The following is a 22,339-nucleotide window of genomic DNA, read 5'->3' as shown; positions in this document are numbered from 1 at the left end:
GAACATGTATAACAAGTCAGTTTTACCCCAGGGTGAGCGGTGTAAAGTCAAAAATAAACAAATAAAAAGAAATGCGGGGGGGGGGGGGGGGGGGTTTCAATTTCACCACACCATTGAATTTTTTTTCTGGTTTCGCAGTGTACTTTATGAAAAAATTCAGCCTGTCATTGCAAAGTACGATTAGTGGTGCAAAAAATAAGGGCTCATGTGGGTTTCTAGGTGAAAAAATGCAAGTGCTATGGCCTTTTAAGCACAAGGAGGAAAAAACGAAAATGCAAACATTTAAATTGGCACGGTGCTCTAAGGATTAATTGAGGCCCCGGTCTAAGGGAGGAAGTAGGCCGCAGCAGGAATGGTGATCCAGAGCTCCGGATTGCTGCTCTAGGATCAGGTGAACTGCAGTGGCAGGCTCTGTAGCGGCGGCATCGACGACTGTGGTAATGGGGATAGCCCTGGTACTACTTCCCCATGATCTGCTCATACTATGAGCGGATGATGAGGGAGTAGTACAGTGTATATGTGTGCAGACAGACATTGTACATAGACAGCCATTAATTCCATAGAGTGAGCAGCAGGGACCCTGCTGGACACTCCATAGGAATTACAACTGATTCGTGACATCACGAATTTGGAGAAAATTTCAACAGTACATTAGGAATTTGTCTAACTTTCCATAAGTAATAACATTAAAAAATACTTTTGGCCAAACTTCTACTTTAAGGATCCACGGTAAATTGGTTCCTGTTCAAATTCAACCAAAACTCTTCTTCACACCTATACTAAAAAAAATGTGTGCTGGTATATCCAGGAGTGGGAACACATCACTCCTGGTCACCCTGGCAAGTGCCTCAGGTAAACCACTATCTAGCCAAGCTATACAGCACCACCTAGCAACCCCTGGTCAGCAGAATGTGACTTACAGTTTTGTAAAAGCCGGAGGGACAGAGTTTGACACCCGTACATTACATGAATAAAGACAAGGCTGTCCATATTCCTCACAGCAGACTATTATAGAGATCCTGTCTGCACCCGAAAATTTCAGCATCCTGTCTATGTTGCTGAGATGTTTGACTGCATCTTAAACACATAAATGCATTCAAACTATATGTTCAACCATGCGGAATAAAGCTTTGCTGTTTTTATGTTTTCCTGGAGCTGGAGGATGCTCTTGATTTCTTTGCATGCATATCACAAAGAGTCAGCTCAGTCTAATCATACATGTTTTAGATCAATTTGCAGTCCCAGTACATTGATAAGCATTGGCAATGATCTGATTCCTTGACTGCTTTTATCCAAAATTGTAACGCTTATCACCAAATAAAAAAGTCTTCGCATAACTCAATCAAAAGAAAAATAAAATTATAGTGGCGCAAAGAAACTTTTAATATTAAAAAGGCACTACATTGCTGACCTTTAGTATCACTGTAACCATACAGACCTACATATGATGTTACAGATGTGTTAATATCTGCAATGAAAATGTGATTTTTCTTATTCTCACCATCAAAAAAAACTTAAATAAAAAATATAAATTAACCCCTTCCCACATCCGGGCGTAACTGTAAGTCCTGATGCGGGAGGGGGTGTTCAAAGGGGAGCCGCGCAGCAACCCCCCTCTGAACAGCCGCGATCCCAGGTGCCATGTGTGGCGTGGGTTGATCATCGCGCCCGCTAATTATACTTTTAAAAGCAGCTGTCAAAACGGACAGCTGCATTTAAAAGTATTACTGGCCCCCTTTCCCTGGTGTCTAGTGGGGTATCTCCCCCCCGCCATGCAATCGCAGAGGGGAGATCCCTTCTGCTTACCGAGCCGGGACTCTGTGTCACTCGGACGCTGATCCCGGCTCGGCATTTGATTTCTCTGGTCTGCTGCAGACCAGAGTAATACAGCAATGATCTGATCGATCATTGCTGTATTAAGTATACTACAGTGATCTCTATGGGAGATCACTGCAGTAATACTGAAAGTTCCCCAGGGGGACTACAAGTTAAAGTACACAGTGAAAAAAAAAAAAAAAAAAAAAAAGTTTATTAATAAAAAAAAATCCCCTCCCCTAATAAAAGTCTGAATCACCCCCCTTTTCCCATTTTATAAATAAAAAAAAAATAATAATAATTGTTATTGTTGCGTGCGGACTTGCAAGAACTATTAAATTAGCACATTCCTGATCTCGCTCGGCAAATGGCGTAAGCGCAACCACCCGCCAAAGTGCAAAATTGACCATTTTTTGTCACATCAAATCCAGAAAAATTGTAATAAAAAGTGATCAAAAAAATCGCATACATGCAAGTAAGATACCGATGGATACCGACAGATCATGTCGCAAAAAATGACACCTCACACAGCCCCATAGACCAAAAGATAAAAGTGCTTTAAGCCTGGGAATAGAGCGATTTTAAGGAACATTAATTATTTAAAAAACATTTTAATTTTTTTAAAAGCCATCAAATAAAATAAAAGTTACACAAGTTACATATCATTGTAATCATAACAACTTAACATGCATAACAAGTCAGTCAGTTTTACCCTAGGGCAAACAGCTTAAATAAAAAAAAATATATATATATATTTTATTTATTTTTTATTTTTTTTTCAGTTTCCTCACATTTAATTTTTTTCTGGCTTTGCACAATTAGTGGCGCAAAAAATAAGGGCTCATGCGGGTCTGTAGGTAAAAAAAAAAAATGCAAGTGCTATGGCCTTTTAAACACGAGGAGGAAAAAACAAAAGTGCAAAAATGAACATTTGCCCCGTCCTAAAGGGGTTAATAAATGATAAATACGTCAAAAGATCCTATCATTCATACAACAAAAAAAGGCCATTTACATACCATTATCTATTCGGGCATAATAGGAATTGTGGTTTTCCAACAGCTTAACCTCTTAGGGACATATTACGTACCCATACATCATATGTCCGGAAGAGGTGTTCAGAGCGGGGCCGCGCGGTGACCCCGCTCTGAACCTCCGCGATCCCGGGTGCCGCGTGTTCGATCGCCGTGCCAGCTAATAAGGTAATCAGATGCAGCTGTCAAAGCTTCATCCGATTACCTTCCGGAGCCGTTCCCTGGTGTCTAGTGGCGGAGATCGCCCCCCCTCCTTCCCCAGGACGTTTTCCCGGTGCCTTTTATTGCAAAGTACAATTAGTGATGTAAAAAATAAGGGGTCATGTGGGTTTCTAGATGGAAAAATTCAAGTGCTATGGCCTTTTAAAACACGAGGAAAAAACGAAACCGCAAAAACATAAATTGGCTCCGTCCTTAAGGGCTTAAAAGGCCACAGGTTGTGCACCCCTGGTCTAAATCATATAATATTATTATTATTATTAATAATAATATTTCGGTTATTATTATTATTTCTGTTATTACTATTATCATCATAATCAACATTATTATTATCAGTAGTAGTAGTAGTAGTAGTAATAATAATAATAATAAGGCTTTTTGAGTGCAAAAATGATAACTGAAAGATTGTAGTGTCCAACATATCAAAGTAGGCTGTATCCCTATGTAGAAGCTACATAGTTAACATGTATATAATATACTTCAATTTAAGGATAGGGAAGTTTCAAATAATGGCTGCCTGTGAGATTTCTCTCACTATGTCGCCAAGTACGCCTGGGTTTCCTAGGAAACAGTTTTCCTGACACTTATGGTTTTTTGATGCACTCTTATCTGAGCAGCAATCCATGCATTTGACACGCTCATTTCTCATTTCGCACTGCAAATGAGAACAAACTGTCTAGCATTATAAAGGCATCACAATTGTTAAGATAGATCTGTAGGCTTTAGAGCATATCACATGAATGTAAACACTATTGTTCTGTCTCCAGAAGAAAGTTGAACTCTCATTTAATTGACAACTTTTTGTGTAAGAAAGCACGCCTCAAAAAAAAAAAAAAATGATGGTGTGAAAAGTCGTACTGTACATGAAAGTGGCACTTTCCATCTCTGTAGTATCTTCAGAGTCTGTTAACAGAGTCTAAACAATGCATTGATAAGTCATGCATCTAACCTTTCTTACTTTTCTTTTCTATGATGCAAGTTCAATAACTATAGAATAAAAAAAATTACAGAAAAACAACTTATTTTCAGCATGCAGTGGCGGATTAAATGTACCCTGGGCCCTGGGCTGTCCACCCAACCTGTCCCCCCCCCCCCCAGTCAATCTGCCCACATTATGATCCACTACTGCAACCCCCCCCCCACGCTGTCCCCAAAAAACACTGCCTGCCTCCCCTCCCTGCTGACCCCAATAAACAATGTTTGGTCCCTTGCTGCTACCCCCAGTAAGCATTGCCCACCCCACTTCCGCTGCCCCCAATAAACATATTGCCAACTCACCCTGATGTTGCCCCCCCCCCCCAAGGTCAGAGCAGCACAGAGGATGTCAGGAGAGGAGGGTGCTGATCTTATAGGAGAGGTCACAGCAGCACAGAGGAGTTCAGGAGAGGAGGATGCTGATCTTATAGGAGAGGTCACAGCAGCACAGAGGATGTCAGGAGAGGAGGGTGCTAATCCTATAGGAGATGGTCCCCCTTTCCCCCCCTTATAGATGATCCCCCTCTTTCCCCCTTATAGATGGTCCCCCTCTCTCCCCCTTTATAGATGGTCCCCCTCTCTCCCCCTTTATAGATGGTCCCCCTCTCTCCCCCTTTATAGATGGTCCCTCTTTTTCCCTTTATAGATGGTCCCCCTCTCTCCCCCTTTATAAATGGTCCCCATCTTTTCCCCTTTATAGATGGCCCCCCTCTTTTCCCCTTTATAGATGGTCCCCCTCTGCTCCCCCCCTTATAGATGGTCCCCCTCTGCTCCCCCCCCCTTATAGATGGTCCCCCTCTGCTCCCCCCCCTTATAGATGGTCCCCCTCTGCTCCCCCCCCTTATAGATGGTCCCCCTCTCTCCCCCTTTATAGATGGTCCCCCTCTCTCCCCCTTTATAGATGGTCCCTCTTTCCCCCTTTATAGATGGTCCCTCTTTTTCCCTTTATAGATGGTCCCCCTCTCTCCCCCTTTATAAATGGTCCCCCTCTTTTCCCCTTTATAGATGGTCCCCCTCTTTTCCCCCCCTTATAGATGGTCCCCCTCTTTTCCCCCCCTTATAGATGGTCCCCCTCTGCTCCCCCCCCCCTTATAGATGGTCCCCCTCTGCTCCCCCCCTTATAGATGGTCCCCCTCTGCTCCCCCCCCCTTATAGATGGTCCCCCTCTGCTCCCCCCCCCCTTATAGATGGTCCCCCTCTGCTCCCCCCCCCCCCTTATAGATGGTCCCCCTCTGTTCCCCCCCCCCCTTATAGATGGTCCCCCTCTGCTCCCCCCCCTTATAGATGGTACCCCTCTGCTGCCCCCCTTATAGATGGTCCCCCTCTGCTCCCCCCCTTATAGATGGTCCCCCTCTGCTCCCCCCCTTATAGATGGTCCCCCTCTGCTCCCCCCCTTATAGATGCCCCCCCCCCTTACACAGCAGTCAGTAAATAAAATTAAAAAAACACAACTCACCTGCCATCCGTTCCCCCGTCGATCCTCTCGCCTCCTGGTCTGTCCCCGGCTGCCTCCGGCTGATGTGCGGCTGCCGGGGGTGTCTCGTCCTCTCCCCGGCAGAACGCATCACACAGCTCCTAGTGCCGCCTGGGCCCTGACTTCCGGTACAGAGCGTCTCTAACGTGCGCTCTTAATACCGGAAGTCAGGGCTTAGGTGGCACTGTGAGCTGTGTGATGCGCGCGCTGCCGGGGAGAGGACGAAACACCCCCGGCAGCCGCACATCAGCTGGGGACTCCTGTGACCTGTGTGAAATAATGCTTGCGGTCACAAGAGTGCAGTGGCGGGCTGGGCCGCAGCGGCGTGGGCGGATTATAATGTGGGCGGCGCGGCATGGGCCCCCCCGGAGCCTCGGGCCCCGGGCGGCCGCCCAAATTATAATCCGCCACTGCATACATGCATGCATACAGTGCTGCATTAATGCTGGTATTCTCTTCTGGTCAATTACTGAAGTCATAACAAATCCCTTAGACATACATTTTTACCTAAAATTAGATCTATGAATTTGAGACACAGCTGTCTCAACACTAGAGACCACAGTTTCACGTGCGGTCTGTAATTCCATTACGTGCATGTACAGTAGGTAGGCATTCCTTCAAATACAGTGGAGATTATATTTGCTGCCCTTACTGTAGCCCACTGTGGAGGAGACTGAATAAGCCAACATGAGTTTCGTGTACAGGGATCACAGGGGCTCAGCTGTCAGCATGACATCTTGGGTTTTAGCTGTAACTACCTCTGTAAATCTCTATTACTGGTAGATTTAAGGGAATTAAACAGCACAATTGTGCCAATATGGTTCCCTGCAGCACAGTATAGAGCTACTATGCAGCTCCCCGAGGCCATCAGCAGCGGCTACAGCAGCAGTAGCAGCTTTAAGCTCGGTCCACACTACGTTTTTGCAATCTATTTTTTGCATCCTTTTTTGCAACAAAAAAAAACGGATGGAAAAAAATGGATTTGTGCGCATCCGTTTTGATCATTTTTTTTTTCATTGAAACTCTGTAAAATGCATTCAAAACTCATCCTATTTTTAACGTACACAAAAGTAAGGTTAGCTACATTTTTGTGTACATTAAAAAAACGGATGCATTTTGATCAGTTTTTTTTTTTTTTTTTAAATGGAAGTGAATGAAAAAATTGATCAAAATAGATGCACACAAATGCATCCTTTTTTTGCAAAAACTTAGTGTGGACCCAGCCTTATAAAAGTGAAAAAGAAATTTTTATTATGTCACGCGAGGCAGGGAGAGGGGTGGTAACTAGTCATCTGGGCAGGAGACCCCTGTGACTAGTCACGGTTCTCTGTCAGCACACAGTCAATGATTGACAGGTAGAGAGGCCACTAACTGCCTCACCTTTATAAAGCTACTGCTGCAGCAACCGCTGATAGCCTTGGGGCGCTGCATAGTAGCTCAATACACTGCTACAGAGAACCATATCAGCACAATCACACGGATTGGTTCCGTTTAAATCCTTACTTGCTATGGTCAAAAAATGACTGAGACATGTAAGGAATGTGTGTGCACCATTCAGCCCATAGGCTTCCAGGGTACATGATGGCTGGGGCCTATGGTTTCCTTGACAGCCAGGAACCATATAAAGGCCCCTAAGCCTGCAATGAGCGCCTTTTTAGCCAACTGTGCATGCAATACAGTTGGCTACATTGCCCGTCAGTCCCCTTGGCTAGTGATTAGTAGGTTTAAAAAAAAATAAATAAATAAATGTTACAATAATAAAGCCATGAGTAGTATTTAAAAAAAAAAACATATATATTATATATATAATAATCTTCCTAAACAGACTGTCATGTCCTTGCAGTTTTTGAAGTGACAGGCCGCTCAACCAATAGGACGCTAAAAGGCCTGATTACACCAAGCAATTATCGGCCATATTTGGCCAATTATGTTCCATTACGGATGATGATCAATTGGTGTAATAGGTAGTGTTAAAAGTCAACAATCAGCCAACATGCACAATGTCGGCTGATTGTTGTCGCTCAATAATAGCAATAGTCTGCTTGCCATCGCTCCGTGTAATAGGATCAGCGGCAGCATACTTCAGCCACTGTCTCCTATTGGCCACATCCCTGAGGTTAGCATTTGACTAACGGAAAGTGTGGACCAGGGCCAAGTGCCAGGACTATTCTTTTCCACCTCTTTCTATTAGTATGACATTTGAACTGTTGGCAGGCTTTGCACATTTTATGTATTTGTACCATAGTCTTTGAGCAATTTTTTGTTTAGAGAGGTCATATTATTCAGTTTCTGCACATGCTACATATTTTTTGGATTCGGAAGTAGGCTGGATTTGGTAGCCTTGTGGGCCACAGAGTGTCTCCCATTGTATGCATCTGTATACAGTTATGTTTTTATCTTTGTACATCTAATAAAAGGTGTTTTATCGTATAATATAATTGGGATGTGTGCTCTTCTATGCCTTATATTCAAGGGTTTTGTTTTTTTTTGTTTTTTATGAAATATAATTTTGTGATTATGGAACATTTTTTTCTTACATCTCTGTTTTGCCATTCCTCTGTTATTCATAGTAGAATGCATGACTAAATAGCCAGATACATGTTCCTACACTAAAGGCTCCTGTTAAAAGGCAACAATCAGCTGACATGCACAATGTCGGCTCATACTTGGCTCTCAACTTGTTGAAAAAAATTAAGAATGATAACTATGTTGATAATGATATCTGCTAGCCATCACTCCGTGTAACAGAAGCGATGGCAGAAAACCACCGCTATCTTATATGGGCTCGTCTAAAGATCGTCCGGGCAGCCGACAGGTCGGCGCTCGCTTGCTCCTCCATATCGGCCAGTGTAATAGGGCCTTTACTGACACTATTCAATCAAGGCAGAAAATGCATGATCATTGCCTGTACTGGGAACACCCAGTTGGCTATTAAAGCGACACCTAGACCCCCTTACTGCCTACCGAGCTGGTGGCTCCACTGGATAGATAACAAAGATCTTAACTACCTAACTTTGTTACCTACATCTGTGTTTTTATTTTCATTAAAACAGTCTTTTATTCTAGCTGTGAATAGTGTCAAGGAGGTGGGGCCTATCATTTTCTGTCCTATGTGTGCTGTACATAAACCTCTGGATTGCCCCCACCTCCTTGACACTATTTATAACCCGAATAAAGGCCCCTTTCAATCAATAAGAAAAAAAAACAGGCAGGCAACAAAAGTTATGTTCTGAAAGCTTCTTTTCACATGTATCCAGAGGTGCAGCAAGCTAAGTAGGCAGTCAGAAGGTGACGTGTCACTTTTAAGTTATGCATTTCCATTGCACAGCGCTCCCTCAACATACAATGTTAATTGGTTCCAGGGAGACCATTGTATGGTTACGATGGTCAAGAAAGAAACATTGTATGTTGATAGTATTGTAACAAGTTGGGGGACAACTGTATAACTGTGGAGCAACACACCACAGAGCTATAAGAAAAGATGTTACAGGACTGTTATTACATTGGAAATTTACTAAAGCAGGCCAGGAGAGGCCACAGGTGCTCTTTAGTTCTGTGCTTAAAAAAAAACAAAAAACACAACATGGCTACTTTCTTCCAGAAACAGCACTACTCTCATCCTCAGTTTATAGGCAAAACTGTTGCTCAGTTTCAATGAAGTGAATGGGGCAGAGGTGTGGTGCTCTTCGGGGAAGAAATCGGCTGTGGTTTTCTAATCCTGGGCATCACCTTTAACCTTCCCCCTTTTCGTGACCTGTCATTGGACACTTTTTTATCAATGTAGGCAAGAAGAACACAGCACAGAACACAGTCAGGAGAATAAATAAAAGGTGCATAATTCTTAGCCAATACTAGATATTCTATAAATGCACCAAGTGTTGCATGCGGGCTGCTTCCAAGGGTCCATTTACACAGAAAGGTTATCTGACAGATTATCTGCCAAGGATTTGAAGCCAAAGCCAGGAACAGTCTATAAACAGGGAACAGGTCTTAAAGGAAATACTGAGATTTCTCCTCTTTTTAAAGCCATTCCTGGCTTTGGCTTCAAGTCTTTGGCAGATAATCTTTCTGTGTAAATGGATCCTAAATCTGATGCATCTCTAGACTGTAATTTTAGTTTGCATCTAAATTGGCTTAGTTTTGTGCCTCAATTTTGGCACATTTATGACCATTTTTTTACTAGATGCTAGTCCATTAGTGTTTAAAACCCACTGGGAAAAAAGTTATTTTGATTAAATTTTGTTTACTGCCCCCAGTATTCCAGATCATCACCACAGTTCTATACAATTGGACCCCCCACCCTCCCTCTTTATTGGTTATACCTCTAGGTATGCAGTACAGCATTTATAGGTTTCCAAACCATTTTCATCCCTCATCTCATGCCACATGTCTTAGTATTAAAAAAAGAGGCATGGGTTTTACTACTAGAATTTAGAACATTTAATGCATCTGGACAATCAACATTCTGCAAATTCAGCCATTTATCGCTTCCATCAACATAGGCTAAATGCATCTACATGCTATTTTCTGTATGCGAGTAGAAAAATGAAACACAATGAAACATTAAAAAAGATTTCTCCCTGCCAGAAATCTATGCTTAACAAAGTGAAATTAATAGCCTGGGAACCCAACACCAAAATATTAGTCATCAGTTGCTCATCAAGATTGGCAGTTTTCGGTTTTATTTGGCTGGCTAACATAGAATTTTCTGTCAGATTCCATTAATCAAAATAAAACGGCTTTGATCACATATCCAGCAAATTACATATCATGTCTTACATTAGTAATTATTTGCTCTGGAGAGTTCTGAAAGGAGCAGGACTTCTAAAAATAGGATCTTAAGAATCCTAATGTACATTCTAAAAACCTTGGCTTTAAGTACAAAACCAAGGTACAATTTCCCTAGGAGATATAAAGGCAAGGCACTTTAAGTGTTCTGAAAATAGGCAACACATTATAGTTCTATAAATCTTTTACCATTGAGTATTTGTAAATGGGTTTTCTGGTCTTGAATTGTTCTCTTTAATCATTTTTCTCTACAATGCAACATCATTAATAATGAAATGACATATTATCAGTGTTTCTTTCTCTGCAAAGCGTAGTTGCAAAAGGACATATTAACACATTCTACGATAACACATTCCCAAACCTTCAGAAAAGGAAAAAAAAAAAATACAAATCTATTTTTGGTGGACTGTTTAAAATGAATTTTGTGCTTCTAAATTTCACTTTAACACTCAAGAGGACGGGGACAATTTCAATGTTTGCGTTTTTGTTTTTTCCTCCTTGTGCTTAAAAGGCCATAGCAGTTGCATTTTTTTCACCTAGAGACCCACATGAGCCCTTATTTTTTGCGCCACTAATTGTACTTTGCAATGACAGGCTGAATTTTTTCATAAAGTACACTGCGAAACCAGAAACAAATTCAATGTGTGGTGAAATTGAAAAAAAAAACATGCATTTCTTTTATTTGGTGATTTTTCGTTTTGACGCCGCTTGCCCTGGGGTAAAACTGACTTGTTAGATATGTTCCTCAAGTTGTTATAAATACAATGACCCCTGACGAAGTTCCGGTCACGGGACGTAACGCGTAGGGTGCTTTTTGGACCCACTCAGCAGACCACGCTCTACTTGGTGACTTGCTTCTTTGTGTGCACTTTAGCTGTATATGCATACCTGTATTACATTTGACATCTTTGCACTGTTGCACTTGGCACTTTGATATCTATATTTTATTTGGCTATATTTGATAGCAATCATTTACTGGTAGAGTGTGGCTCTAATTATATTGAGCTGAGTGGTGTCTCAGGGATCCCATATATTTTGAGTGGATCCCCATTGAATTGTGTGCGCTTTTAAATGTTTTTTAATGTAGGGTCTGTATAGGGTTGTGTTTTGTTTTGTACTTTATATTGTCAATAAAGATTATATTACTTCATCTGATTGAATAGTGGTGTGCCTATAGTGTGTTATAGCATACATCTGTCCTTTCTTGTATGTGATAGTACTGTTGTTTTGTATGCTGCATAATGAGCACCCTTGATTTGGCTGTGCATTACCCCTGTTTGTGTGTCTTATAAATACAATGATATATAACATGTATAACTTTTATTTTATTTGATGTCTTGTAAAACATTCAAACCATTGTTAACAAATATATGTTCCTTAAAATCGCACTATTCCCAGGCTTATAGCGCTGTTATCCTTTAGTCTTTGGGGCTGTGTGAGGTGTCAGTTTTTGCACCATGATCTGTACTTTATTTCGGTACCTTGACTGCGCATATGCAACTTTTTGATCGCTTTTTATTAACATTTTTCTGAATTTGATGTGACAAAACGCAGATTTTTGCATGCAAAAAATGGGAGTTTTTTGCGATTATGCAGTTTACCGTGCGAGATCAGGTATGTGATAAATTATTAGTTTGGGTGATTACGCACGCGGCGATAACAAACATGTTTATTTATTTATTTTTATTTATAACATGGGAAAAGTGGGGTGATTCAAACTTATTAGGGGAGGATTTGTTTTGTTTTTTGCTTTTTTATTAACACCACTTTTCTTTTCTTTTTTTTTTTTACACACTTATACTAGAAGCCCCCCTGGGGGACTTTTAGTATAAGTGCACTGATCTCTCATTAAGATTTATGCTGTATAGTTATACAGCATATATGAGTTGCAGCCAGAAGCAATCGAGTGCCGAGCCAGGATCAGCGCCATTACAGCACTGACCCTGGCCGGTAAAGGATGTGTGGATCGCTCCTCTGGGACAGCTGCATCTGATTACTTAATTAGCAGACACAGCAATTGGATGGTGCCCGCTAACAGCCGTGGTCCAGGGCTACATGCGGTACCCGAGACCGCGGCAGTACAGAGCGCAGCCCCGCTCTGATCCCCCGTAAGTGGTGCTGGACGTACAGATACGCCCAGGGTTGTCTAGGGGTTAACACGTTGTCTAGGGGTTAACAAAACCATTAAATTACCCATAGGTAACCAAGACAAAAGCAACAAACTACTTTATTACAAAAAGCCTGGCCTTTAATTAAAAACATGCATAAAAAGATGATTGCACATTATTGATTTACCAAATCCATTAAACGGATGCAGTAGCCTTGTGGTTTATTTGTAGCCTATAATGTTGTTGCCTCAAATCTTTGCCAAATTACAGTAACCTGTCGAAATTCATAGAAAAACATTTTACCAGGAAATGCTAAAAAAAAAAATTGACAATAAATAGAAATTCAGTGCAGATCAATAAATGTACAGTGGTACCTCAGCACATAAACTGCTCCTTGCTCAAGCCTTTTTGGTCAATATTTTTCAGAGAATTCTGGTTTAGTGTTCAACCCCCATGCTAGAATTGTTAAGGATTAGAGATGAGCGAACCTGGTTCAAGTTCGAGTCGATCCGAACCCGAATGATCAGCATTTGATTAGCAGTGGCTGCTGAACTTGGATAAAGCTCTAAGGTTGTCTTGAAAACATGGATACAGCCAATGACTATATCCATGTTTCCCACATAGCCTTAGGGCTTTATCCAACTTCAGCAGCCACTGCTAATCAAATGCCGAAAGTTTGGGTTCGGATGGACTCGAGCATGTTTAAGGTTCGCTCATCTCTATTAAGGATGTGATATTTTGTATATTTAGTGAAGCCATTACAATATGGTGCGGACCTTCTAAACACAAATGTTTACATTCCTTAAATGCTTATGTAAGTAAACTCTAGTGCTATGCAAGTAACTCTTTTTATACCTCAGCCAATGAAGTACTGACACAAGCCTTAGTAAAAGAACAGCTGCCCCCATGATATACATACTCTCTGCCATCTTTGGGTAAACAAGATCCACTTTGACCATCAGTGTCTCATTGTGATTTTTCTGTGCACTTGATAATACTTTTAATATGTCATTTGGAACCGACAGTCAATTTGAAAGCAGGTGCATCCATTTCAGAACCTGTATAAGATGCTATGCTTAAAGGACAACTCCCGCGAGACCCCCCCCCCCTAAAAAAACAAACACAGACACACACAGACACCATACTCACATCCCTCCGGTGACGATCCCCACTCGATTCGCCCGCCGTCTGCCTCTCCGTCGCTGCCGTCCAGCGAGGTCTCTGACTTCCGGGTCCAGGGGATGGAAAAGGCTGCCAGTGCGCTTGCGCACCGGCAGCCTTTTCATTGGCTGGAACGCATGACATGGCTTCCAGCAAGCTCAGCCAATCATGCGCTCCAGTCAATGAAAAGGCTGCTGGTGCGCATGTGCACCAGCAGCCTTTTCCATCCCATTTACTTTCTATGAAGACGCCGAGAAGGAAGAAGACCCGGACCGCCCCCCGACTCTGACGTCGTCGTCACCAGATGCCGCCCGGGAGAAGAGGACCGTGAAGACCGTAATAGGTAATGTATACATTCTTTAACTTCCGGGGGGGGGGGGGGTCTGAAAGTGGGGGAAGGGGGTCAGACCGGGTATTTAACCACATTACAAAGTTATATAACTTTGTAATGTGTGTTAAATAAGCTGAAAAAAAAATTGTGGGAGTTGTCCTTTAAATGTCCTTTTACACACACCAATTATTGGCTGAATGAGCAAAGGACCACTTATTCCTGATATCTGATCTGTGTAAGAGCTGCTGAATGAGAAATAAATCCATCTTTTTACATATGCCATACTATAAAATACTATTACTAAAACAAGTTAACTATTGATAGATGGAATAAACAAACATTTACCCTATTTCTTTTTGGGGGAAAAAATTGCTTAGCATTCAGGCTGATCAGAACTTGACAGAACTACAGTAGACTGTGGTCAAGTACTGTGGCAATACTGCACAAGGATACCAAATGTGCTAAACACATCATGAGAGCCCAGATTGCCCTAAAGAGTCATGTATAACAAGGTTTAACAGATTTATCAATTTCAGATTCAATTGATGGTCCTTTTTCAGGGAAATTTAGAACAAATTCAACATCTCTATTAGACCTTGCCATTCCATCAATACATTTACACATATGCACAGTACAGTATATAGCTAAAACTCACCTCTTTGTTTCTGAACGAAATTGTAACAAAGGAGTCTTCTCTGTGTAACTGTCTTTCACAGGGCTGAACAGTTTCAGTAAATTAAAGGAATACCTACAAAATAAAGCGGTCACATGAAAAAAGTTGAACATAGAAGTAAACATTAAACATGCAAGTAAAGTAATAAATACACAAAAGAATGTGAAAAAGGCTTAAAGCAAATGAACCATCAGGTACATTTGCTTTCAGCCTTTTTGTAGGCATATAGTACCGGCACTACTCACTGGACACAGGTGGATTACCAGACTAACACGTCTTGAAGCTTTGGATGAAGTGTCTCGCCCACGGGGTGCTCCCCTTTAGAAAATAAGCGGTACTTTTACAAACTGCATAAGCGGAGAAGAAAGATGCGGGGGCACTCACCGTTTTGATGCGCAGACTTTATTTCATGTGTGCTTTAAAATACGGCAGGTAACATCTGAAGCGGGTGCAGACGCCAAACACTATACACACGAGCTATGACAGCTGTTTCACGCGCATGCGCGCTTCGTCAGACGTCTGACGAAGCGCGCATGCGCGTGAAACAGCTGTCATAGCTCGTGTGTATAGTGTTTGGCGTCTGCACCCACTTCAGATGTTACCTGCCGTATTTTAAAGCACACATGAAATAAAGTCTGCGCATCAAAACGGTGAGTGCCCCCGCACATTTGCTTTCAGTATATCAACAGAACAGCGTTAGCACGGGGAAGCCGATGCAGCAATTTTTTTACCTGTGGCCCAGTTCCCTTACATGGTGCCAGTCTATTACTAAGCACAGGTCCAGGTTGAAGCCCTGGAGGCGGACCAGCCCACACTCAGTAAGAGGAACCCCCCCGGCTCCTCTGACGCTGCTCCCAGGAGATGGGAGAAAGGAGATGTTACAGCTTGCTGCACTTAATGAGCTTGGAATATTTTACTCTTTAAACTATAGAATAAAAGCATTTTTCTACATCCTGAAATCACACAGATATATGAAAGATATCAGTGTCTCCTTGCTATTTCAAAAAGCCAGCTGCAAACCCCACTGTGATGTCAGCAACCCCCCTCACCCTCTATATAAGGTGATTCTCTTCCTGGAGGTGGCCAGTCAGCTGTGTATAGTCTAGAGCAGGTGGCAGCCGGCAGTTAGAGCAGGGAGATTGTCCAGGGACAGAGAGGAGAGGGGGGTGGACTGTGGGTGGTTTGCTGTGGGAGCAGTGAAGCCATTGTCCATTATACCAAGTAACTGTCCGACTATTGTTCATTATACCAAGTCACTGAGTGCACATTATAGGAAGTCACTGGGTGCTGAAGGCAGGGGCAGATTAACTTTACCATAGGCCCCGGGCTGTTCACCAAGCCTGGTCCCCTCCACCCCATTGTAACTATTGCAGCACTAGCTTGGTGTTCATAGTACAGGATAGTACATGTCAAGATGCTTGATTTGTGGTAATAAAAAAATGCGGTAAAAAAAGCAGCAATTTTTTGCAAGTCATGGCAAAAATGTAGCAAGGAGACTGTACACCACTGAAAGTATAAGTCTTTTTGGGTGGCCATGGCCCCCACCAAGAGCTCAGGGCCCCGGGCTACCGCCCGAAGAGGACCTGTTATAATCTGCTACTGGCTGGATGTGCATTACAGGAAGTCACAGTGAACACACTGTCCATCTTAATCCCTCACTCATTTACCAATGTCCCCTGCTGTCCTTGGGAGAAAATTCATATTACGCAGATGTTGAAAAAAAAAAAACCGCTAATCTGTAACAGTGCCACTATTGTAGCTACTATAGTTTGCCTGTTTTATAAAAATGTATTTGTCTGCGATTCCTGAATATTTGTGAACTTCAGGAAACAAATTTCCAAGTGATTCGCTGATCTCTAGTCAGCAGTTTGGAATGTGAATTATGGCTGACAGAGTCCCATTAAACTAGCCTTAGACCTTCTGCTTTCCTGTTCCAGGTATTGGGATCTCATAATTGCAACAAGCAGTACTAAGGGCTGACTGGTAGTCTTTTTATAGGTATGCAGAATACGCATGAACTTCCTTTATTCGAAAATTTTGAAAGATTCTTTCAAAAAAACTACAGCAGGTAATGTCCCCGTTCTAGACTGCATAGTTGTAAACTACAATGTTAAAAAGGTAAAATAAATCAGATAGATTTCATTTTTACAACTTGCGTGACTTTATTATACTCTTTCTAATGCAGACTGACAAATATTGATGCGAACGACGAGCAGATCAGAGAGTGACAAACGTGGCAAGCTTTAGTGGAAAATGAAGAAAAATAAGGTCACAATTACTGAAACAGCTTTGACACCCATTTGGCAATACAGCATAAGCAACAAAGAATTGAAGAGGACATGGCCTATGTATCTCAGATTTTAATTAGGATGTTGACAGGAGGAAATGTTTGTACATGGGCACATAAAATACAATGTTCTTCTTAGATCGTTATTTGTTAGGCTGCAATATATGTGATGATGAAGGACACTGAAGATGTCAGAGTAACAATCCCTTTGAGAAGCTGTGTAATTTACAGTATCTTCCATTGCCCATCATATTCATCTTAGTTACAGTAAGTAGCATCTGTTCCTGCAGAGAGCTACTCCATAAAATATTTTTAGGTTTTCACAATTGTACAAACAGAATGTTAAACCATTTCTGAATATTCTCTTCACAATGAGTCAATTATTACACTTGACAGACTGAGGGGGTTTTCCAGAGAACATTTATTCATCTTTAAGAAAAATAAATTAAAAAGAAATAAAGCACAATTGCCTGCCTTGATCTTGTGACATTGCAATGTTGGCAGCTGTAGACCCCCTGTGATCTTTTTTTTTCCTGCTTCTGATGACATGTGACCTACCTCAGCCACTGATTGGCTGAGAAGGCATTTCCTGCAGAATTGGCAAGTCATTAAAAGCAGAAAGAAGCAAAGAGCACCAGGATTCATTTAAAACAGCAGCCCAGTAGATAAGGGCAGGTATGTAGGCTTTATTTTGAAGCACCTAGTGTTCAAAAAAAATTCCCAGGACAACCTCTTTAACCCCTTAACGACATCGGGCATAAATTTACGCCCCGATGCCGGTAAGGGAGTTCAGAGCGGGGCCGCGCGGCGGCCCCGCTCTGAACCACGCCGGTCCCGGGTGCCGCGTGTAGCCCAGGACCGTAGGTATTAGCGGGCACGGTCCAATCGCCGTGCCCGCTAATACAGTAATCAGATGCAGCTGTCAAACATGACAGCTGCATCCGATTACCGGACGCAGCGTCATCCCTGGTGTCTAGTGGGGAGATCGCTCCTCTGGGATGTTATCCCGGAGGAGCGATCTCCGTAAATGAAGCCGGCCGGGTACCGCTCCAAGATGGCGCCGTCCCCGCCTCGGCACTCGTTTACTTCCGGCTGCAGCAGCCGGAAGTAAACGAGTGCCTATCTCATGGATCTCTGCAGCATATCTATGCTGCAGAGATCTCAATGAGAGATCAAAGCACTTATACTAGAAGCCCCCCTGGGGGACTTCTAGTATAAGTGTAAAAGTTAAAAAAAAAAAATGTAATTATTAGTAAAAATCCCCCTCCCCTAATAAAAGTCTGAATCACACCCCTTTTCCCAGGTTATAAATAAAAGTAAATAAATAAATAAACATGTTTGGTATCGCCGCGTGCGTAATCGCCCGAACTATTAATTAATCACATTCCTGATCTCGCACGGTAAATGGTGTCAGCGCAAAAAAATCCCAAAGTGCAAAATTGCGCATTTTTGGTCGCATCAAATCCAGAAAAATTGTAATAAAAAGCGATCAAAAAGTCGTATATGCGCAATCAAGGTACCGATAGAAAGAACACATCATGGCGCAAAAAATGACACCTAACACAGCCCCATAGACCAAAGGATAAAAGCGCTATAAGCCTGGGAATGGAGCGGTTTTAAGTGTCGTATATTTGTTGACAATGGTTTAAATTTTTTACAGGCCATCAGATACAATATAAGTTATACATGTTACATATCGTTTAAATCGTAACGACTTGAGGAACATATATAACAAGTCAGTTTTACCCCAGGGCGAATGGCGTAAAAACACGTTTCCCCCAAATAAACAAAATGCGTTTTTTTTTTTCAATTTCACCACACTTTGAATTTTTTTCTGGTTTCGCAGTGTACTTTATGCAAAAATTCAGCCTATCATTGCAAAGTACAATTAGTGACAAAAAATAAGGGCTCATGTGGGTCTCTAGGTGGAAAAATGCAAGTGCTATGGCCTTTTATGCACACGGAGGAAAAACCGAAAACGCAAAAATCGAAATTTGCTCTGTCCTTAAAGGGTTAATGTGATCGATATTTGTTTATGGTGATGGGTTTTGGCATTTCTGTATAGCTAAATCACAACTTTGAAACATTAGGGCATATACATGCACAGAAGATTTTAATACAGATTTGCTGTAGATTTGTTACAATGTTAACCCCTTCCATTCAGTAATATGTATATAAACGTTCCTACTGCACATACCCCATACTAACTGAGGGGCTTACTGATGTGTGCAGGACTGCTGCAGTGAGAGCGATACTGCTCACATCAGTGTATCTAGGGCTGGAGGTAATGAGAGGCAGCTGCAATCTATAGCGACCCCAGCTTTTAAGGTACTCAGTGACAGAACAAGCTTCTGCGGGGTCCCCATCACTTGTGCCGATGGGCGGGGATAAGTCACTTACCTCCGTCCTGTCGGATTGGTGATCTATGAATAGAGTTTGCTCTCAGGCTATGCTATAGCATAGATCAGTGTTATCGGCAATCTACTGATTGCATGTTTAACTGTGGAAAAAAAAAAAAAAAAAAGTGTAATAAAGTTTTTAAAAGTACTTAAAAAAAAAAAAAACCTTATAAACCCCCTCCCAATAAAGGTTTAAAATACCCCCTTGCCCATTATAAAAATAAAAAAATAAAAAAATACACATATTGTGGTAGCATGTCGAATTGTCCTATCGTCCTATCTATTAAAATATAACATTATTGTTTCCGCTTGGTGAACGGCGTTAATGTAAAAGAAAAAAAAAACACCAGGATTGCTGATTTTTATAAATTATATATCAGAAAAAAAATTAACTAAAAGCAATCAAAATTTTTCTGTTACACCAATATGATATTAATAAAAACTAGAGATCAGCCCTGTAGGTGGAAAAATAAAAGCGCTATGGCTCTTAGAAGGAGGGGAGGAACATTGCATTAATTTGACCCGGAAATCCGTGCATCAAAGGACTCTATCTTGAAGGGGTAAAAGAGAAACTAACAGCAGGTTAGAAAAATGTAACCTGCTGTTACATTCCCATATAGCAGTAAATGCTGAGGAAGATGGCTATTTTCTTACCTATATTCTAAGCAGCGTTTTCCTGAAATCTTCCATTTTTTTTAATACAGTATGTTAAAGGGGTTATCCAGTGCTACAAAAACATGGCCACTTTCTTCCAGAGACAGCCCCACTCTTGTCTCCAGCTTGGACGGGGTTGCTGCTCAGTTCCATTGAAGTGAATGGAGCTTAATTGCAAACCGCACCTGAACTGGAGACAGGAGTCATGTTGTCTCTGAAAGAAAGTGGCCATGTTTTTGTAGCACTGGATAACCCCTTTAAGTGGTTTGGCCTATTGGGGTCAGTACTACAGACCTGTCCCGTTAATTACATAAAAATTATATCAGTGTATTTACAATCCGCATTTGCAAATATGTAGTTATGTTTTTGCAGGAAAATCTGCAGCACTGCTTATTTTTTGTGGATTTTGACATCCCCACTAAAGTCAAGATGTCTGCTTTATATCAGACACCAAAATTAACATGGTATAATTTGAAATCTTCACCTCAGGCAACTTCTGAACAAATTTTCACACCTGTCAAAATTATTTTGAAAAAGTACATCAGACACAGTAGCCGATAATACCAAAAATGGCACTTATTAGAAAAGGGGTGACAGTATTACTTTAAATCTCATCCATTTTGCTGCTACTGCAAATATTGCAGATTTTCCTCATTTAAGTGACTGTACCACCAGGCCCAGGCTGAAGCACTGGAGGCGGGCCGACCCACCCTTAGTGGGAAAAAAAAACTCGAGCCCCTCCATGACATGACTACATTACAGTCAATGGAACCCTAGCATAGAGGGATCCACCCTATCACTAAGGGTGGATCAGCCCGCCTCCAGTGCTTTAGCCTGGGCCTGGTGGTACAGTCACTTTAAAGTTCTGTAGCGAATATGCCACCTGGGAATCAACCTTTAAAAAAAAAAAAAGGAAGAAAAAAAAAAAAAAAAAGACACACACCACATACACCCTCCATCCAACAGCCCCATGTTGATTTTGTGGTTTTCAGCTGTGCCACTTATATTCTCCATTCAACATATTTAGTAAGAAATGAAAACATTTCATTTAATGAAAGCAATCAACTATTTGCTTGTAGCTCTGAACAAAATGTACTGCTGCCTGCACTTGCTGTGTTGCAATTACAATTTAATACAAAGAGAAGCAATTACATATATTTTAAAACAAGAAACTAAAGGTTTATGATTAACAAAGTTTAATGTGGATATTAATTTGCCTCCTAAATGAGAATTCCATTAAGCTTCTAAATTATGGAATCATTTATACAATCTGAGATAAATTTTACTGAGGGAAAATAGTACAGTGTAGGCATTCAGTTTTCAGCACTTGGCAAACGTTACAATAAGGTTTCCTACAGAGAGTTTTTTTTTTCTGGTGTTTTGCTGCATTAAGAAAAATAATTCTTTTGAAGTAGGAAAAAAAAAAAAAAAAAAAAAAAAAGGCTGACACTTTCCATTCCATAAAATAAAAAAAAAAGTGCCACAACTCTGCTCAGGAATGCCCACTTGGGTCTTTTCCTCCAGGTCATGATGACACTAAACAGTGAGTGGGGGGGAAGGAAAAAATTTTATGTCAGCAGATAGTTAGAATGAATGCTGAATCTTTTTCCCATTGACTTAATTCAACATTTGCTGCAAGCCTTATTTAGACGAATGAAGTTAGACACAACGCTATTGCTCAGACATATACCCCTACGGGAGAGTCACAAGTGCAATACTTTACTGCTTTGGGTTTTGCTGCAGGGAATCTTCCACAGGATCTGCATTAAAATGTTCAAACTTCAACTAATCCCCAACAATTCTACACCCAAATTTGCTGCAAAATCCACATGTGTATGGTGTGTTTTGTGAAGCCATTAATGTAATAACGGTTATTCTCTGCATTTAACCTGCTGTTATGTCCCCATAGAACATGAGACGCAGAGGATGAAGGTAACTTTATTTCCTTGATCCTCGGCACACGGTTTTCTGTAAATTTCAAGTTTATTCCCTATGCAAATGAAGCGGTTTGGTGCACCAGGGACGGGGCTACTGATCCGCCACACCTCTCCTAATGAATATTCATCCAACGCTCTGCAGTGCTGCCCCAATATTTTTTAGGAGAGATGGGCTGGATGGGGTGGATTGATGAAGTTATGGTGGTAAGCCCACCCAGAGTGCACCTTACCTCCTCACTTACAATGAATACGCTACAAATTCACCAAAAACTGCGCTAAGGATCAAGGTACGCAAACTACCTTCATCCTTAGGGCTCCATGCGCTATAGTGATACAACAGCAGGTTAGATGTTTCTAGTCTGCTATTAGTCTCCAGAAGTGGGGATGATTCAACAGGTATTTCATCTGAGCAGAATACCCCTTTAGGGTAAAGGGAAACTAATAATTTATTCCATACTTTTCTGTCTCCTTCCTCCAGTTCTGAGCC

The 22,339-nt window shown here is 41.5% G+C and overlaps 1 protein-coding gene across 1 annotated transcript in view; it reads right to left on the bottom strand.

Annotated features, from left to right (window-relative positions):
• OCA2 (OCA2 melanosomal transmembrane protein) overlaps positions 1-22,339 on the bottom strand; it is a 184,038-nt gene that overhangs the window by 147,785 nt on the left and 13,914 nt on the right. Inside the window, exon 2 of the mRNA XM_069972387.1 lies at positions 14,558-14,650. Within this exon, the coding sequence (XP_069828488.1) occupies positions 14,558-14,650 (93 nt within the window). The remainder of the gene's footprint in view (positions 1-14,557; positions 14,651-22,339) is intronic.

This window comes from Dendropsophus ebraccatus, chromosome 5 (genome assembly GCF_027789765.1).
Source record: "Dendropsophus ebraccatus isolate aDenEbr1 chromosome 5, aDenEbr1.pat, whole genome shotgun sequence".
Classification (NCBI taxonomy): domain Eukaryota; kingdom Metazoa; phylum Chordata; class Amphibia; order Anura; family Hylidae; genus Dendropsophus; species Dendropsophus ebraccatus.
Note: the sequence above shows the minus strand (reverse complement) of the source record. Positions and strands in the feature narration are given on the sequence as shown.